Below are 20470 nucleotides of genomic sequence, written 5' to 3'. Positions count from 1 at the left end.
ATGGACAGATTTAGCTCAGACAGCCTTTTATTTCTCCTGCATTAGCCTATCTCAAAAAGCGTCCTGTCCCTGCACAGCTGGAAAGAGAGAACCTTTTCAAATGATATAATCTATTTACTTTTTTTTTTTTTTTTTTAATTATTTGCCTCTTGGAAATGATCACATTGATCCTTTTTGTTGTTGTTATTACACAGAAACTTCAGTCTGTCTGCTGATGCGCAGCTGCTGGAGGTGGCAGGAGTTTAAAGGCAGAAGTTTCATATTACGGCAGTGCAGTTTCACAGCAAATATAAAAGCAATAAATCTTTTTCTAGCCCACTCTTATCATAATGAAGATATCTGCTGAAAGCAATTCATTTTCCATGGACAAGTCAAACTTCTACAGCCTTGAATTTCTCATGGATTATCACATGAAGTGAATCACTTACTGCTTACAAATGCAGCTGGAAAAATTAGAGACATTTTTTAAAAAAGTTGTTTCTGTTTCCCTTTAACATCTATCTGCTCATTGGAAATGACTGTATATATTCTTTTAAGTTTTCACACATAAATCTCTGAAAAGTCTGAAAACTCTGCCGTCTCCTCCATCAGCTGTTAAGCCCGATGTGCAGCTGATGGAGGAGACAGGAGTTTGGCAGGCTAAAGTTTCCATATTAAATCATTAAAAAGATCGATTTAAGTCTAATTATTTCCAAGATGCAGATAAATTTGAAAAATTGAAATAGAAACATTGTTTAGAAAAGGCTCTCTTTTACTTTATTTGGCTGCGCTCATAAGAAGGAAGTGCTGCGCTTTACGGGATAATCCATGAGAAATTCTAGGCTGTATAGGAGCTGAAAATGTCAGTGGAAATTAATTATGCTACATATATATTTACAGTACATTTTAACAAGACTGAGCTAGTGAAACATTTTTTGTGTTTATACACTATATTGCCAAAAGTATTCATTCACCATCCAAATAATTAAAATTAGGTGTTCCAATCACTTCCATGGCCACAGATGTATAAAATCAAGCACCTAGACATGCAGACTGTTTCTACAAACAGTTGAGAAAGAATGGGTTGCTTTCAGGTGCTCACTAAATTCCAGTGTAGTACTGTGATAGGATGCCACCTGTGCAACAAGTCCAGTGGTGAAATTTCCTTGCTCCTAACTATTCTACAGTCAACTGTCAGTGGTATTATAACAAAGTGGAAGCGATTGGGAATGACAGCAACTCAGGAAGTGGTATGCCACATAAAATGACGGAGCGGGTTCAGCGGATGCTGAGGTGCATATTGTGCAGAGGTCGCCAACTTTCTGCAGAGTCAATTGCTACAAACCTCCAAACTCCATGTGGCCTTCAGATTAGCTCAAGAACAGTGCATAGAGAGCTTCATGAAATGGGTTTCCATGGCCGAACAGCTGCATCCAAGCCATACATCACCAAATGCAATGCAAAGTGTCAGATGCAGTGGTGTAAAGCATGCCGTCACTGGACTGTAGAGCAGTGGAGAAGCGAGTGATGAATCGTGCCTCTCCATCTGGCAATCTGATGGATGAGTCTGGGTTTGGCGGTCGCCAGGAGACTGGTACTTGTCTGACTGCCTTGTGCCAATTGCAAAGTTTGGTGGAGGGGGGATTATAGTGTGGGGTTGTTTTTCAGGAGCTGGGCTTGGCCCCTTAGTTCCAGTGAAAGGAACTCTGAATGCTTCAGCATACCAAGAGATTTTGGACAGTTCCATGCTCCCAACTTTGTGGGAACAGTTTGAGGATGGCCCCTTCCTGTTCCAACATGACTGTGCACCAGTGCACAAAGCAAGGTCCATAAAGACATGGATGAGAGAGTTTGGTATGGATGAACTTGATTGGCCTGCACAGAGTCCTGACCTCAACCCAGTAGAACACCTTTGGGATGAATTAGATCAGAGACTGTGAGCCAGGCCTTCCCGTCCAACATCAGTGTGTGACCTCAGAAATGTGCTTCTGGAAGAATGATGAACAATTTCCATAAACACACTCCTAAACCTTGTGGAAAGCCTTCTCAGAGGAGTTGAAGCTGTTATAGCTGCAAAGGGTGGACTGACGTCATAGTAAACCCTATGGATTTAGAATGGGATGTCACTTAAGTTCAAATTCGAGTCAAGGCAGGAGAGTGAATACTTTTGGCAATATAGTGTATGTGCTGTGAAATTTCGCTGCCATGGATGGTGATGACAAGTGATTATCTGGAGAATTGATGAGAAAAAAGATTATGAAAATAATAGCATGAGTATCTGATGGAATTTGAGTATATAGCCTTTCAAAACTTGATTCATATTTCCCTTTTCACCTTTCTATGCTTGCCACGACTTGACAGGCTGAATCACTGGTGACTGCATCAGACAGCTTGATTCCAGCTGCAAAATTTGCTCAATAATTTATAGGGGGTTTAAAGATACATGATATGTATCAGGGTATAGCCTGAAAAAATTCCGGATTAATTTAAGGCCATATTGCCCAGCCCTACTTTTCTACTTTCATTGATCTATCTCTTATTGATTAGGCTATACCTCTTATAAAAATTTTTTTTATATATGTCTTAATAGCTTCTACCCTGTCTTTACAGTTTCATTTTTGCTTTTTTAATATTTTTTTTCAACTTAATACATCTTATAAACATGAAAGATTGTTTTCTAAAGCAAATTCCCCTAACAACTCTAATAATCTCTGCGCAGGTATGGAATACAACCTGAAAACTTTGAGTAAAAGTCTTTAGCTGTTTTATGGATGTGTGGATTTCGACCATTCCTAAGAAAAATACAAACTTGATGTTATTTGTTCATTGTTTGTAAGGGTGAAGGAGGTGTGTCAAAATAGAGCATTTGTTTTGGTCTGAAAATCTGCTTTGAAAAATGCATTGTAGGTTCTCAAGAGGAAACTAGGAAAAATGATTTTCTTTAGGGTTAAGAGTGATGATGGTGGTTCTGTAATGATAAAATCAAAACTTGCATGAAATGCTCCTTCAGGACATCAACAATAAATTCTGTTTAGCCTAATCGTTTAATTGAAAAAAGTTTATCCTTGAGATCTCCACACGTATTTAATGCACATTCATCTGTAGAAAAATGTGTTGCACTAAATTGTGAATTAAATTAATTTTAAGTCTTTTTATTAATCCAGGTTTTGTGTAAAAACTGGCATATCGATAGGACAGGAGCCTTGCTTGACTTGGTTGTGGTTTTTAAAATTCTACATGAATAAGTATAAAGAGGATCCAGTCCAGTGGGAAGCAGGATATATTTCTAGATAAAGGTGTTGTGTTCACAGAAAAAAGTCTTGAGCAAAGAATGGATGATGAAGTAATCCACATTTAGGTCACTTGGCTGTCTCTAGCTCTAAAAACTGACTGCAACACAAAGACTTTCCACTTGGAATATCTTTTTGCCAAATTCGTCTTCCATGTTGCCATGGATATGATCCAAAAAAGTGGACTTTCTGTGGCCTTTAAGTCCCACTGGGGCTTTAAACATAGTTTTGTTTGTTTGAGGAATACTGAGTTTGAAGATCATCCTCACAAAATATTAGTTATGGAAGAATCTTTTAGCAGCACACACTGATATTTTTTGTTTTAACTAGGCTTGTATGATACAAGACTTTCAGATGTCAATGCAGGTCTAGTAAAAATGAAACAATATTAGGACTTGCCTTACTACCATAAACAAAATTATGAGTCCTAGGCTCCCAGAAGTGGGCAGTTGTTTTACTCCATCTACAATGCTGAATATATTCACGACATAAGCAGCTGTGCAGTTTTGATGGTGCTCTGACTCTGCTTGTGGGAGCTTACCTAAAATACGACTTAAGTTTTTTAAAAAACAACAAGGATTATTTCATTTTAATTCATTTGCTATTTGCGACTCAGCTATGAGTTGCAAAATAGCGACTCATAGCTTGGATGCTATGCAGCAACCTCCATTGTAGCAAATTTATATCTGGCCCCATTTTTATTTCAAATATCCTTAAAATGGTGGAGGTTGTCTTTGTTTCCTTTTGAATGTTATCATCGTCTATATTTAGTCCTGTATAGCCTCTGTAGATATGAAGAATTGTCATAAATTTAACCTGATAACACAGACAAATGCTGGCTCTCAGCAGACTCATAAGCTACTGCATCAGACAGAAAAAAAAAAAACATTAGTGTTGAAATTGAGAACAGTGAAGGGATGGGCGGTCAAAGTTAATCTCTCACCCAGGAGCACACATGCACCAACACCTACACCCATGAATACAGCTGGTATTTTGGCTGCTTTATTTGACATGTCATCCATCTTCACACCCTGCATTAATAGTCCGTCCTCACACCTGGTCCCACAACAGCTTGAGGCACACCATCAAAGCAGGCACAGAAAACCCCAAGCCTCACTGAGTGTTACTTTCCCACCACCAGGAATGTGAAAATGTTACTAATAAGCTCTCTAATGAGGCATTGGATGATTACATGTTGCTGTAGTGATAGCATTTGACCCATGGACTAAGAAGTTTTCTGTGTTTTGACAGCTTTGAAAGGAAATGTCACCAGTGTTGTAGCTGCAGCTGTAAAATGTCACTCAGCAAGTGCTGTCTGTTGAAGATGTTGCCTTGCTGTGAAGAAATTCTGCTTGTTAATGACTCGGAAACATCTTAAAGAATAAGAAAATGCATCCTTCTGTTCATGGGGGAGAACCTGCTGTATCCTGAACCCTGTTGTTTTGTTTCATTTATTTAGATTCATCTGTCTGTACATGGGGCACAACCTAACTCCTAGACCGCAGACGTCCACAACATGTACTTTTAACTAGGGATGCATGATATTTTCAGCATATAGGTATCGGTAACGGAGTAATCAGTATCTGCAGATATGAAAAATTCTGAGGACATTTACAACCAATGTCTTGGCTGTAAAAAAAACAGCCTACATCAGCTGCACATATTGGCTGTAAAACAAATAAGATAGTGGAGTTTTAGGCGGAATCATCAGGCCTACTTCAGCTTAAGTCTTTTTCTTTATTCAACATTCCTTACACTTTACAATGTGTGCTTAGTGACTGAAATTTATTAATTTTTTTCACCCTTAAAACTTTCAATCGTGTGTTTTAAGGAGTAAAGGTTTAGGCTGAACTCCATTTAGGTATCGGTGTCGGCTAAAATGAATTTGTAAATATAGGCAAAGATCCAATGTTGGAAAATTCCCACTTTTAAGTTCATAAAACCTTGGCATAAGAAGTATGTTTATGTTGGTTACAGCCACTTTTGTCATCAGAGAAGGGCCTTTTGCAGAGACATATGGAGCACCTTCTGAGGTGTGCCAGATGTGCCTACATGTACCAGAATGCATTGGGGTAAAGCAGTAGTAGCTTTTACTTCAGCTTATATTTCGGCTGTAAACAAGGTATGGCTATGAAATCATAATATTGCATTTTTGAGGATAAAACCTCATGGTTCCCTGTCACACCGAGCGTTATTTATTAAAGGTTAGGTATTCACACACAACTGCTGTAAGTTTCCAGTAAGTGATGTCTTCAATTGTTTAGTTCACTGCTAGCTACTGACTGAAGTTCACGTGTTTTTGCTAAGGCATCAGAAAATTATTAGCTTGAAAGTGAAGCAATGCATAAACAAGATTTTTGGTGAATTTAACAAAACAAGTGTTTAATCTTTGCATTAATTGAGGTGTATGGGAACTCTGAGTGTCACGTTCGCCTGTTTTTGAATGGCACAAAAGGTTTTGTGCCATTCAAGGTTTTGTAAAGCCAGAGAGGATGTCTAAGAAGATGAATGCTCTGGGCACCCATGTAGATCAAAAACTTCTGAAAACAAGCAACAAATTGAGCAATTTGTTCGAAATGACTGACTACTCAGTGTAAGAATGTTAGCAGAGATTGTTTCCATTGATAAAAAGCTAGCTCGGCAAATTTTGCATGAAAATGAGCATGACAAAAGTGTGTGCCGAAGTTGTCCCAAAACAGTTGTATGGCCCAAAAACAAATCAGTGCTTGATCACCCTCCTGATTGACATTGTGTTCCTTTTATCTTTTTCCTATGAGCAAATCTGTGCACAGAGGAACACATTTTTAGTTTATCAGAAGTTTATCAAAAAAGAATAACAGAGGTTCTGAAACAACAGTCTGAAGAAGACCCTCTGCACTGCTTTGATCAGTGGAAGACCTGAATGCAGCAGTGTTGATGTATTGGAAAAAGACATCAAAAAATGTGTATGTTAAAAAAATTGTATTTCAGCATTGGTCTCATTTTTATAGCCACACCTCTTACTCTGTTTCAAATAAATATGTAATATATAGTAGTCTTAAAGTAAGAAAACATTGAGGAAACGGTCAAAATGGAGCACATTTTATTTAACGGGATCATGTTTTAAATATGATATAACCTACTGTAGGTACAACTTTGCCTAATTCTGTTGTTTACCTTTGGGTTAAAGGGGCATTGTTTTAGCATGGCAGTTGTTTTAAATGTGCTTCAGGTGTTCAGGGCTGGAGTTAATCAGCATGGACATGAGGAATCACAACCAGAGCAGAGATGAGCTTCCAAGGTAAACAGTTTCAATTTCAGAGCTGTCAAGTGGTGTTTCTGAATTTCAACAAAAGGAAAAGGATATAGACATAATTATTTGGTCATCTTCAAACAACAAAATAATGTTCAATAAGGCTTGGCCAAGTTTTCTTTTAACAGAAAAAGTGCAGCAATTAAATAATTAAATCAAACTTTGCTACAGTGTGTTTCATTTATTAAATAGAATCAAACAAAACTCACTTTTGACACACTTGACAGCCAGGGTGAAAATTCATCACTTCAGCAGTGGAACAAACTGATCAGTGGGCTCAGGGGTCTTTTATGGACTCCTAATTAGGTCAGAGTGGATGCAGCTGTGGCTGATTTCTGCAGCCAGCACAGGTGTGCCTCCTGATCCTCAGAGGAGTCACAGCAGACATAAAAGATCTTAACAGCAGTTAACTAGAGCCACAGTGGCTACTACTGGCAGCCAGCTGTGCTTTAGTTTAGACAAAATATTTGGCTGGGATTGCAGGCCTGAAACTATTAACAAATACTAAGAATGAGATTAACTGACTTGTAATTCTGGTGTGGACTACTAAGAGGTGGGCTGGCTAATCACCTGCATCCCTGTCCATAGCATCTTTTATATGTACACTTCAGGATGCAATTCTCTGTGTTCGAAAATAACTTGTACCTTTTTTGCAATTCAAATAAAGGTAGTTACTGGAAATGTAGCTCAGACTGTGAATGCTTTAGGACCCCCATATATGCCACTGTACATACTGAATGATGCCTTCAAGCACTGGTGATAAAACAGATTTTGCTATTTTGCTCAAGAGAAACATGAGACATCTGCAACAACTTCAGAATATCTGTCACACTCTATATCTAACTCATAAAGATAGACAGAAAGTTTGAAATCCCTTAAAACTCCTTACAAAGCTTCACATACGATGAGCATAGACTCAGTGATGTCACATTTGTGTCTGAATAGGTGTTAAGAAGCCCAACAATAGTGGTGACTGTACTGTAAAGGCTGACTCCAACTAACTTCTTACTAATTAAGTGGCTGGCAAAGTGGTGGAGTTGAGGCGCACCAGATGATTATCTTGGTTGGGAAAACCATCATCTAGCTTGTCTAGCCTATCACCTAGCTAAAGTATTGAAAAAAAAATAAAAAATAAATAAAATGGAACAGGTATAAGGAAGGGACAGGATTAAAAGCCAAAGTGGAGCCTCCCTTTACAATCAGCTACATTACCCCACCTGGCTGTTTAATTAGACACAACTTTTTACCTCATGCATCATCCTATCAAAATGGCTGGGTTATAAAGAAATTAAACATCTTTACTGTTTTAACCATTAAAAAAATGAACTTTAGAGACCAAAGCCAATCTTAAATGCCCTTAGAAGTGCATTTTTTTTACTTCTGCCTCAGCAGCTTCATTTTCAACAGCAAAAACAAAAGGTTGCAAAAAATGTAACTCCTTTAGGCAGGAATACATTTTAAAGGACTTGACTTAGGCCTTTGAGTGCTTTTGACATTGATCAGACATTAACCATGTTCGTTCATGTGTGTCTTTGTACCAAACAGGATTACAGAGTAAACATCTTCCTGCGGCAGCGGTGGAATGACCCCAGGCTGAAACTACCTCAGGACTTCAAGTCTGATTCTCTCACTGTTGATCCAAAGATGTTTAAGTGTCTCTGGAAACCTGATCTGTTCTTTGCTAATGAGAAGAGCGCAAACTTCCACGACGTCACACAGGAGAACATTTTACTCTTCATTTTTCGCAATGGGGACGTCCTCATCAGTATGAGGTAATAACCTTTAATGAAACAAAGCAAAGTCCTTTTTTTTGGCCTTCAGTATAATGTTTGTAATTTTTTAGTCTCAAAAGGTAATTTAAAAAATACCAAATATGCTGAATTTTTTAAGCATCCTTTTTTTAACAGAGTAATGCTCATATCATTCATTTTTAATTTGAAAAATAAAGGTATCCACGGTTTCTTCTTGTTGCATGATTTTTTTTAAAAACTTAGCAGTGAACTCAAATAAAGCTTTTTACACTGTGTTTATGATATCAACTAGGGCTGAATAATTTGTGAAAATAGTCAAATTTTTTTTTTTTGTTTCCCCCCAATATTGTGATTGTAACAGTCGGGTTTTTGTTAAGTATTAAAAAAAGACACTTAAATATATGCATAATGTCTAGAACAAAAAATGCTCCTGCAAAAAAAAAAAAAAAATGTATCAAACTAGTATGCTGACACATTTCAGGTTAAGAAAATTTTGCACTGTCTGTGATTTCAAAATTGTAGCAGGCCATATTGCAACCTAATCTAATTTGTGATTAATTGCCTAGCCCTAATTTCAACTCTAGGTCTCCTGCCATAATAATTTAATATTACAAGCTTCACCATTGTTCATTCTGTTAGTGAAGATGTGAATTTCTAAATGCCTTCTAATTGAACTTTGAAAATTGGGATCTTCTTTATTTCGAGCCATTCAAGTTAGAACCTATCCATAAAACTCTCTTGCAGGGATGTAGTCTGTATGAAGGCAATGTACGGTCTATTTATAATATCCATCAAAGTATATTTCCAGTTAGGGAAACATTTTACTAATCACAGCATAGCTGTTATTGTCCTACATTATAGAACCATAGCTCTTTGGTCATAGGATTATCCCTGTATTTCCATTCTGTTATTTTATGTAACTACTAGTTAATGTTGTTAAGGTACCTGTGAGTGGTTTCTTTGCAAACCAAAACTCCAAAAGTAATGAGAGATGGGGTTTAAAATCCTGTTTATGTTCATGTTCATGTTACCCACTGAGCAGACAATTGTTCTGCTAATTTCACAAAACAGTTTTCTAGAAGTAACATTGTATGTTTCTTTCATTAGGCCTTGAACATTTTGTGGGTGATTTTAATATATTGAGTTTTATTATCTCCACCAGGGTGGTTATGTGATCAGCAGGGTTTGTAGTTAGTTAGTTAGTTAGTTAGTTTGTTAGTTTGTTATCAACATAACTCAAAAAGTAATGGACGGATTTTGATGAAATTTTCGGGAAACGCCAGAAATGGCATAAGGAAGAGCTGATTAGATTTGGCAGTGATTCGAATCACCGTCTAGATCCAGGAATTTTTTAAAGGATTTTTTACTATTGGAGATAGGGCTAATGGCGGAGGTCTGCGCACTCTGAGTGCTTTTCTAGTTGAGTTTATTATTGGGTGAAAATTAGAAATAATGAAAACATATGACATTCTTGCAGTCAGGGGTATGTATGTAGGACAAAGGCAATTTTAGGCCCTTTTTTTACTTTTCAGCTGTTGTTTTAAATAATGTTTATTGATAATGCCATTACAACGCTATTACATTGACCGTTGCTGGAGTCGAAACGCATGGACATCTCTGTTCCATGAAGGATTTTTTGTCACATCAGAGTGCCTTGAAATTTTAATCTTTGACCCTTTATCCTGAAGAGCACCTGTTTCTGGTTACATTTTTTGACTTTTTGACCCTGTGTAGCACTCACCCTTCTCTCTCGACACTTAGTAAAATTGTTGAGGCTACAGCTACTTTCAGTCTTCTTCAGAGACAATGCTTGTGAATAATAAAGTTCTGAAAGGGACATCTGGGTAAAACCATAAATCTTATAAGATTTCTGTGTTGTATGTGTAGGATTGAGTGGATATAAGAGTGTAACAAAAGCAGGGCATGAGAAATTGTTAATCCTGACTGAAATAAAAGGATATTAGTACAACTAAAGCCCATATATTCTCTTTGAATGTATCAGAAATGACTGTCTGTGTTTATATGACCTTGTGTGTTTAGATCAGAATATTGCTAAATATTTTCCTTGTTTTTATGTGATTTACCTCAGTCTTTTTGATGTTTGATTGCTTTTGTCTGATGTTTGTTGGTGCATGATTAATTGGTTTGATTTCTGTATCTCCTTCATGATAGTGGAAGTAAACATTTTCCTATACCTCTGTTTTATTCCCAAATGTAAAAGACATTGAACTAATATCTGATTAAATATGGGTAAAGATATTTGATGTTGATATTGTTTTGAGGAATGAAAAGCTAAAAACATTTTTAATTCTCCTCCAGGTTGTCCATCACCCTTTCATGCCCACTGGATCTGACATTGTTCCCCATGGACACACAAAGGTGCAAAATGCAACTTGAAAGCTGTGAGTTTTCCTTAAATAGTATCACCTTAAACCCTCTCATCAGTTAAAGTTAAAAAGAATTACATTGAACTGTTTTTGTCTGCTATGAGTCTGTATCTGATCTGTATATATCTCACCCTGTGTTCTCCTTTGAGAAAAATATATGTTTTTATTTTGTCTGGAGTTTGACTGCTTCTAGTTTCTGTCTGTCTCCGTTTTTGATACAGACAGACAAAATCCTGCATAAATCATCTACTAATATCAGCTATCATAGGCAGAGCAGGCTGTCATAGTGAGCCTAACAACAGCGTGCTACACAGTACAAGAGCCACAAACTTGACATCTTTCAGGTCAGAGTCTCCTCCATAGGTAGTTAAAAAAAAAAAAAAAACAAATGCACAATTTATACTGAAAGTAAGCATGTTGGACAACCAGCAAACATTTGCAGGTGGGGATGTATTGGTATTTCCCAATACAATTAAAAATTGATACTAAAATGAACGCCTTAGATAACTTAAAACAAAAAGTAAGGCAATTTGTGTTTGGTACATTATTTCTTTGTTGTAACAATGCTTCTTGGTAATAAATCTTATACCGTTGGAAAGCCTATTTATTACCCTTTTAAATGATGCCACATTTGTAAGGATCATGCATTTGTAGGATGAGCAACAGACCTGAGTATGTGGGTTGCGCCCATGAAAAATGTGCCAAATCTTCTCTGCCAATGCCAAACAGCTTATTTTGCTGTTGCTTTTGACTCTTGTTTTGAGCTTCTGGTACCCCCAGGTGCTGCCAATCAGGTGCCTGATTGGCAGCACCTGTGAGCATGGGCCCTGCTACAGTGGTCAGTAGATGTCTGCTTCAAGAATCAACATGCCACGTTTGACTGATCTGGATAGGGCCTGTCAGTTGGGCAACTTCAAGCTGGTGTTCCACAACACCAAGTTGCGGCATTGTTTGGAGTGAACCCTAGTACCATCTCCAAACTGAAGGCCAAGTTCCATAAAACGAGGAATGTCAGAGACAGGCCGCCAAGTGGGCGCCCCAAGAAGACAACACCCCAAGAATACTGTTTCCTCACAAATGCTGGTTGAAGAATGGGATGCCATCCCACAGCAGTGTGTGACCAGGCTGGTGACCAGCATGAGGATGAAGTGCCAGGCTGTTGTGGCTGTGTATGATGCTTCATACACTTAGGCCCCTGTTTGTTAAATTAATGAATTGTTAAATAATCAATATGTATTGTTTCTTCAAACTTCAATCATCCAATCCACCAAACACCCAAGAGTCAATGGCGGAATCAGCTGTTTGGCATTTGCAGAGAAGATTTGGCACATTTTTCATGGGCACAACCTACATTCCCAGCTCTGCTGCTCATCCTACAAATGCATGATTCTTACAAATGTGGCATCATTTAAAAGAGTAATAAACAGGCTTTCCAACGGTATAAAATTTATTGCTAAGAAGCATTTTTACAACAAAGAAATGATGTACCAAACACAAATTGCCTTACTTTTTGTCTTAAGTTTAGTTTAGGCAGAAATCTACACAGCATCACATTATTTTAACTGGCAGGGAGTGCTATCAGCTTTTGGCTTTTCTTGTTTAATGCTAGTAGAGAGGCACACAGATGCAGTGGAAACACATGAAGATTTTGAGTTTGTGGATATGTTTCTAAGTGGAGGTTTAGGGTAGAAAATTAAAAAAAACTGCACATATTACAAGAGGGTGAAGAATGACACAAAGAACAATACCAACATTATGCAAAATGTGCCATACTGCAAGGCCTGAGGCACAAAAATCTAAATGTGAGTAAACATGCTGGTTAGCAGATTTGAAACCTTGCTTGCCTAAGAGAGGTAAGTACCATAGGGATTAATACAGCTGCACTGGTGTTTCAAAGATTTAATCTTGTGATTCAGACATTGCAGCCAGTTGTAATGACCCAACCTTTCAATATCTCCAATGAAAGGTTGTATGAGGTTGCAGTAAGGCTGGCCACTCACCAGGCAATTATCAAATCTTACACGATTTAAAAAATGTGGGAGACCACAGATATAAGGACAATTCAAACGAATGCAGACACTAGATGACTCAGCCAGACCTGGAGACCACTGGAGACCACCCACCTTTCAATGACCTCACAGTTAAGAGTTCCCACACACAGAATTTCACAGAATCTTGCCTGATCAAATGTCAACTTTATATTAGGTCAACTTTATTTTAGGTCAACTTCATTTAAAAAGCACTTTCAAAACAAACAGGGTTTGTACCAAAGTGCTGTACAGTGACTATTTAAACAGAATACATCTAAAATCACCAAATAAAACATTGTGACAACGTAAGAGCGTTTAAGACATTGGCAAATGCATGCCCATAAGTATGTATCCGAGCATTCCCCATGCACACCATAGTTGAACAAAATGAGGGGTACCATAAAATGAGTTAAACTAAAGTCGAATTAACTGTTAAGAAAAGCAAGAGAATAACAGTGAGTCTTCAGGTATTTTTTGAAGCAGTCCACAGAATCAGCTGATTGTATATGCAATTGTAGATTGTTCCGCAGTGTTAGAGAACCCTGTCACCAAAATGTTTTGGATGCCATCTTGGGATGGTTTAAAGACCTTGATTTGATGCTCTGAGAGGCCTAGCTGTACTGTAAGGTGTGAAGAGTTCAGTGATGTAGCCCGGGGCGAAGCCATGAAGGGCTTTAAACACAAACAAGAGAATTTTGAATGGGATTCTGTACTTAACTGGGAGCCAGTGTAAGGATGCTAATATGGGTGTAATATGATCTCCTTTTTTTCACCTGCAAAGTAGTCTTACGGCAGCATTTTGATCAAGTTGTAAACAATGTATATATACCTAAATACAGTGAACTGCAGTAGTCAAGTCTGGAAGATATCAAGGCATGGATGACTTTTTCTAAGTCTTTATGAGATATGAATGACCTGATCTTAGAAATAGTCCTGATTTGAAAGAAACTGGATTTGATGGCTGTACTAATTTGCTTGTCAAGTTTCAGATAACAGTCAAAAACTACTCCAAGGTTTTTAGCATGGGGTCTGATGTGATCCTATAGATGACCAAGTGACAGTACTATGGTGCTGGTGGAATTAAAAGGATGGAACATGATGAGTGTTTTGTTTTCATTTATCTATATGAAATTATTAGCCATCCATGCCCTGATATCCTGCAGACAGTTATTAAGGGCAGTGGCTCTGGTGTGGTCATTCGGTTGAAGGGGAAGATTGTCATTGTTTTTATGTACTTTTTTATGTACTTTTTGACAGTCTCTTTTGTTATTGAGTTTCAGATAGTTTTAGCTGTTCCCACAGACTTGCTTTAGATGTGTGATCAATCTTTGAATCTACACAGCTGCACAGCTTTGAAGTATACTTGGGGTCATTGTCTTGTTGGTATATGAACTCACCACCAATCATATTCAGTCCAGAAGGGATTCCATGATGCACTAAGATGTTGTGGTAGACAATCTTGTTCATGATACCGTAGATTTTCACTATTTTGCCCACGCCGTATCCACAAATGGAACCCCATACCATAATGGAATCTCCACTGCGTTTCACTGTGGATGCAATGCATCTGGCATCAGCAGATGCTCCAGCTTTTCTGCGGACATAAACACGACGATGCTGACCGAAGAGTTCAAACTTGGACTTGGACGTACCTTCTTCCAGTCATCAGCAGTCCAGTGTTTGTGCTCCCTGGCAAATCTGAGGCATTTCTGGATATTTGCAGGCCTCAATAATGGCTTCTTAGCAGCCATTCTTCCCTTTAAGCCTTATTCCATCAGTTGTCTGCTTATGGTCATTCTGGAGACTTTCTCAGACTCTGATCTAGGAGCATTCATCTCTACCTGAAGATCAGCTATGGTCCTCCTTCTGTCTCTAGTACTTAAAATCTTGAAGTGTCTGACATTTGCTTCAGTTAACTTTTGTTTTCTGCCTCTTCCTTAGCACATTTTGTGAGTACCAGTCTCAGCAATTGACTCCAAAGCATACTTGACCACACTGTGAGAACACTATGTCTTTCCCTATTTGTCTCAGAGACCATCCAGCATCATTAAGTGCTTTAATGCAGACTCTTTATTTTCAGTGAGCTCTCCATGTTTTACCATTTTGAACAGGAATGAGGAATTTCAAACTGAATTCACCTTTTTATACCCAAATTTGAGCCGGCTCACTGGGCTTCTCTGAGAAGTCAGAAATTAATCAAGCATCACATTCAACCACTAAAACTCATTTTTCTGTTCAGGAATTCAAGTAAATAACTATAATTTGCCATATTAATCAAGAAATAATAATGTGCTTTACTATTTTTTTTTTGTTTTGTTTTTTTTTGTAAATCAGTAAATTTGAAAATTCACGGATAACAAGAATGATTATATTTTAGCATTAAAAATATCATTTCAGTCAAAGAGCTTTTACATATTGGTGTATTAACCATTGCAGAAACATCAAAAATGATTTTGGTAATTACCAATGCTGTTAATTTAGGGCAGCTGTGGCATAAACCTTACTTTGGGTGGTGGTCTAATAAATTTGTCAAGCAATGTATATTGAACTAAAAAACTCTGAAGATATCTGCATTTTGAAATAATTGTTTGTGACGAGCCTCCACTCGGGATATGACCCCCACAATTGTTGGGGGTGGGAAATCTGGCCCCAAATTGAACTTAAAACCATGTAGTGTATTACAGTATGTGCTGCTGACCTCTTGACCAGTTCACCCTTTAAAAGAAATCTCTCAACAGGTCTTCTCCTCGTTCAGTAAAAACATTAATAGTGTGTGGCCAGTCTAAGTTAGTGGTTTGCAGAATTCATTGTCTTTTTAAAGTTTTCTGTTCCTCAGTGCCAAAAATACAAGCTGCAACCCTGTCAATATAGATTTTCTCATTTGTGCTCTAAATGAATTTATTTGATTTAATATTTCTCTAAATTTATTTATTTAAAATAAAAATTTGAAAAATGTCCTTTGTAAGATGCAGTCAGTGCTATTTTTTATGAATAATGTTTTGTTTTATCAGTAACAGCATACATTACATTTCCCCAAAACGAAAGAAGGGTTGTAAGTTCAGGAAACTCACAAATGACTGTCCATTTAACAACCTTGAATAAAAAGAAATAGGTGATTGATTTTGAAAGGTGATTTAGTTCCCTACGGCCACCTACTGATTCTACCAAAATGGTAGACAAACATAAAACATGACCCAAAACAAAGAAAAAGCGTTTGTTACTGATTGAGGGGATATCACACTTACACTCATTCAAACAGATATTCTTTCACAAAAAAATACAATAAGTCATCTAGAGGTGCCGACCCCTCTGAGACAAGCAATGAACTTGTCTGAACTGAGTAACATCAGTCTTCTCCCCATATATCTACCTAACCACCTAACCCACCTAACTTCTAACAAACAGCCATCAGCCATCATAAATGTATCTGTCAGTGTCACTATGCCTTGTTTAAAAGCTGCACTCTTTTTTATTCTTCAGTCATGTTTGATCATTATGTCATTTGTTTGCAAAAGTAAAACACCAGCACTCTGGCCCCCATGTGTCATGTAAACAGACCAGCATGTCCCTTCAATCTGTCTATTTTTCATATTTGCCTAAAGACCTTGTTTCATCCTTTTATTATAAAAATGTGTAAACAACACCTTTAACACACCATGCAACATTATTTCTGACACCAAGGGAAGGAATTAATGGGATTTCAGGTGGACTTTTAACCCGTCTGCTTGTTAGTATTGGGAGGATACTGTATTAATGAGTTGGGAATACATTTGTGGGTTTTTTTTATAAAATTGTTGTTTGGGGGTTAATGAAAGCTTTTTGCTTGTGTTTAGAAGCCAATTTCAGTGGCGGGCATTTAGAGAAGTGGAATAAATCATCATATTTTAAGGTTGTTGTGAAAGTCTCACAGCTAATTGAGCTTGACTGTTGTTATTGCATCTTGTTTAAAAAGCTGTTTAGACCTAAATAAGCAAAATAACTTCAAGCCATTCCTACTAATGTTAAAGCTCACTGCCGAGACTTAATGCTTTCTGCTGGCCTGTGTGCATATATCACATGTTACACGTTTTTATGAGTGTGAGAAACATTAAGGCATACTGGGGATATTCATATGAATGCATAAGTGTCGTAGCTGAACCTGTATACTGTGTTCATATGTACACTTTTGTATGCAATGAGTTATTTTGCATACATTTGTCTTTCAAGCATACACTTGTGTTTAAAGTGTTCTACTTTCTGTGTGTCTTTGTGATTCTTTCATGCAGTCGGCTACACCACAGACGACCTGCAGTTTATGTGGCAGACGGGAGACCCCGTGCAAATGGACGCCATCGCTCTGCCACAGTTTGACATCAGACAGGAAGATATCGATTATGGCAACTGCACCAAATTCTATGAAGGAACAGGTACATGCCTTGTTGAAGATCTTTTAACATTTGATTGATCCCTCTAAGTAAGAAAAGTAGATTCACAAAAATCATCAATTCAAATTTGGTTGGTCCACAACAGGGTAAGTTAGTCATCATGTAACAGTGTCAATTTAATCGCGAAATGTTTTGGCTCGGAAAAATTTGTTTTTAAACAAATTTGTCAAATGAATATGGCATTTTATATTTTGAGATTTCATGATGGCATCATAGACTGTATACAAAGCTGGACAGTGCACCTCCAGCTACTTCCATTGTTCAAAATGAAGCCATATATCTTTGATAAATATCAGAGGACTTCACAATTTGTTGGTCTTTCCCCTGTTAAACCAACCCTGTCAATCTGATATAGCTGAACTATTTCTAAAGCTATAATACATAATCTGTTGTCATTAGATGCCCTGTCATCTTAGATACTATTTTTGTGTATGGTTGCTACCAAGATTTTCCTGCAAGGTAAGGGGAAGGAGAATGGAGTGAGGTTGCCTCACTCAACACTGTCTGAATGCTTGTTCATACTGTAATAGCTCAGCTTCATCTTGTGTCTTTATTAACATAGCATTATGACTTGAAACACTTCTATAAATATATTCCATCAGCTGATGATCTCCACTGGACAGGGTGAACATCACCATGGTGTAATTATTAAAAAGATGGCACTTTTCAGCCACTTACTGTTTAGTCCATACGAATTCCTGTCACTAGACTGCTCTTTCTGCCAGTCAGCAGCTGCACCTGCACTGACTCACACTGCCTGTGACATCACATGCATGCTCTCTATAGGTTAAGAAAAACCCAAATCTTTCTGAAAAAAAAGTCATTATAACATTTTTCATGCAAATTGTACAAATTCTTTGTGTCCGATTTTTGTTCTTCAAAGTGCCTGGAGATTCAAACAGCCATGAAGAAAACACAAGGATCCAACAATACTTGTAGTTGAAAGAACGATCTACTAGAGCCTCTTGGCTTTTGGCCATCATAATGAATGCCACAAGCTGAAACACATTGGTTTGATAAAGCTGTTCTCTGAACCACAACTGCTGTTTTAGCTTTTTTTCTCTTTTGCTGTCAACCACACAACAACCGCACAGTATTAGGAGGCCATTTCACAGATTTCTTTAAGATCAGGTTTTTTCTTTTTAAATCATTTCCTTCAAAGACTATATCTTAAAAGCTTTAAGGTTTTGACGTCAGTTTCTGGCTTGTCTTTCTTCTATTCATTAATTATTCTTTCTGAAACGTGAACATTTTGTTCATGTTTCAGCTTTGAAAATGATACCTGTGCTTGCCCTGATTATTAACAACTTGGACCAGAAGGCGGTGTATTCAGTACAGCAGGAAGTTCTGTTGTGTACATGATGACATTAAATGACAAAATCAGTACAACAGATCTGTCTCTGTGAAATAACATTTTTTTGTTTCTTGATCTGGGATTGACTTCACATCAGTTTCCGCTGGACTCTCTTGGAGTTGTGAAGATTTGTCATCCTCTTGGCTGTTGCCATCGTAGCGGCATAGTTACAGGTCTGAGCAGACATCAGGAGTGGATGATTGGTTGTTTTGTTAAGGCATGATCAGTGGGGTTTTAGCTGATTGAAAGAATAAAATCTGTTGATTAGATTCTAGGTAGCAGAAAGCAAGCTCCAAGGTTTTTATCTGATCAAAGGTAAGCTTCTTTCTGGTAAAGGCCAAAGAATTATGTCACCTCAATCATTCTTGCTTTGTTCAAGGAAATAAAATTGCAACACCTCAATAGCTGGAAAGAACATAGCGATGCGCTGTAGGTTATGTTGTTCATGGTCTTTTTTTTTTTTTTTTTCAAAAGAGAGCAAATGTTGAGTAGCTGCCCTGATTTATACTGAGAGAATCAACAGAACTAACTTTGAAAACTTTTCACTATGATGCTGCTCATTATGTCTGTTAAGAAAACCGATGCTTGCCAAACCAAATACTACCAAAAATATTTGTCTAAAGGTATAAACAATATTTCAAGCATAAGTGAATAGAAATGTGATTCATAATGTATTTTTTCTAACTTTTTCAACAAGCGTTTAGGCTCCATATCAGTTAAATCCACTGAGATATAAGGATAATATGACGGTAAGGTCTGAACAAACAAACATTAGTTATTCTGGGGTAGAAATTGGCCTATGGTTAAATGCAAAAATTAATTTTATGAAATAAGAAGAAACACATGAATAAAAACTAGCCCTTGGATAAATTGTTTTAAATTCTTAATTTGCATAAACTCAGAAATTAAAGCTGCCCTGTGGAGACTCTTTGTAAACAAGTGCAAGCAAGAGTTTTAGTGTGTTACTCACAAAAGCATTTGTGTGTTCCAGTTCTACAAAGTTGGAAACATTTCTCTGCAAAGCGATATTAGACTTTTATATGGAGCTAGAACAGTCTCAAAATGAATAAATGAACACAAAAATGAATAAATTCACAAAACAGGATTCTCAAATGTATTTTGGGATATATATATATATATATATGTGTGTGGCGCAAAACACAAAAACATTTTCAATGCACACAAAAATGTGTTTCAATCCATATATAAGTAAAAAAGAAATGTACACATAAAAATAAGATTTGTAAACATGTTTGTGATGCACACACAAATATTTCTTGATTTAAATATGTGCAATGAAAATTCACAAATGTATGCATGTAAGGATATTTGTTAGTTTCATAAAATACATATTTGAACTGTCTAACGCGCATTTACAATGTGCTTTTAACTTGTAACCTCCCTGCATTTGTGTGTGGATGTTTTGAGACCCGTCTAGCGGTGACCAGATTCACAAACGCATTTTTTCTACATGGGGCCCGTCTGCGGTCAATCAGATGTCTTGCTCCTTTACAGCCAATCACACACCTGTATCCGCACAAGGAGCATAGTGGTTATTCCAATGACTGTGTCGGTGGAACAGTCATAGGAGTAAAAGGAGATCGCTTGGAGGAAAGTGAGTGAGGAGGTCGGGTTGCCTGGTAAGTTGTACAAACATCCTTCTATCACTGCCATTTCTGCCATCTATTACCAAGTTAGCGCCATAGTTAGCACTGCCCGAGTTAGCATAACATCGTCAGGCATGCTAATTTCACCCTCACTACTCAACAGTTATGTGTTTTTGATCAGATGAGCTATGGTATATTAAATTAAAGAAACTGAGAGACACGTATTTGCAGGAGAGGAGAAAGGAGACAGAGAGGAGTGGGTCCGGTGCAGGGCCATCTGGACTTCCAGGGAGATCAGGGCTCAGCAGCAGCATCAGGGCCAGCAGATGAGGTATAAAGTTTGTTAACAGCACACT

General features: G+C 37.5%; 1 protein-coding gene across 1 annotated transcript in view; it reads left to right on the top strand.

Annotated features, from left to right (window-relative positions):
- The window catches only part of glrbb (glycine receptor, beta b), a 76879-nt gene that overhangs the window by 20706 nt on the left and 35703 nt on the right, over positions 1 to 20470 (top strand). Inside the window, exons 5-7 of the mRNA XM_041797736.1 lie at positions 8107 to 8333; positions 10632 to 10714; positions 16995 to 17135. Of these exons, the coding sequence (XP_041653670.1) occupies positions 8107 to 8333; positions 10632 to 10714; positions 16995 to 17135 (451 nt within the window). The remainder of the gene's footprint in view (positions 1 to 8106; positions 8334 to 10631; positions 10715 to 16994; positions 17136 to 20470) is intronic.

This window comes from Cheilinus undulatus, linkage group 10 (assembly GCF_018320785.1).
Source record: "Cheilinus undulatus linkage group 10, ASM1832078v1, whole genome shotgun sequence".
NCBI classification, from domain to species: Eukaryota; Metazoa; Chordata; class Actinopteri; order Labriformes; family Labridae; genus Cheilinus; species Cheilinus undulatus.
Note: the sequence above shows the minus strand (reverse complement) of the source record. Positions and strands in the feature narration are given on the sequence as shown.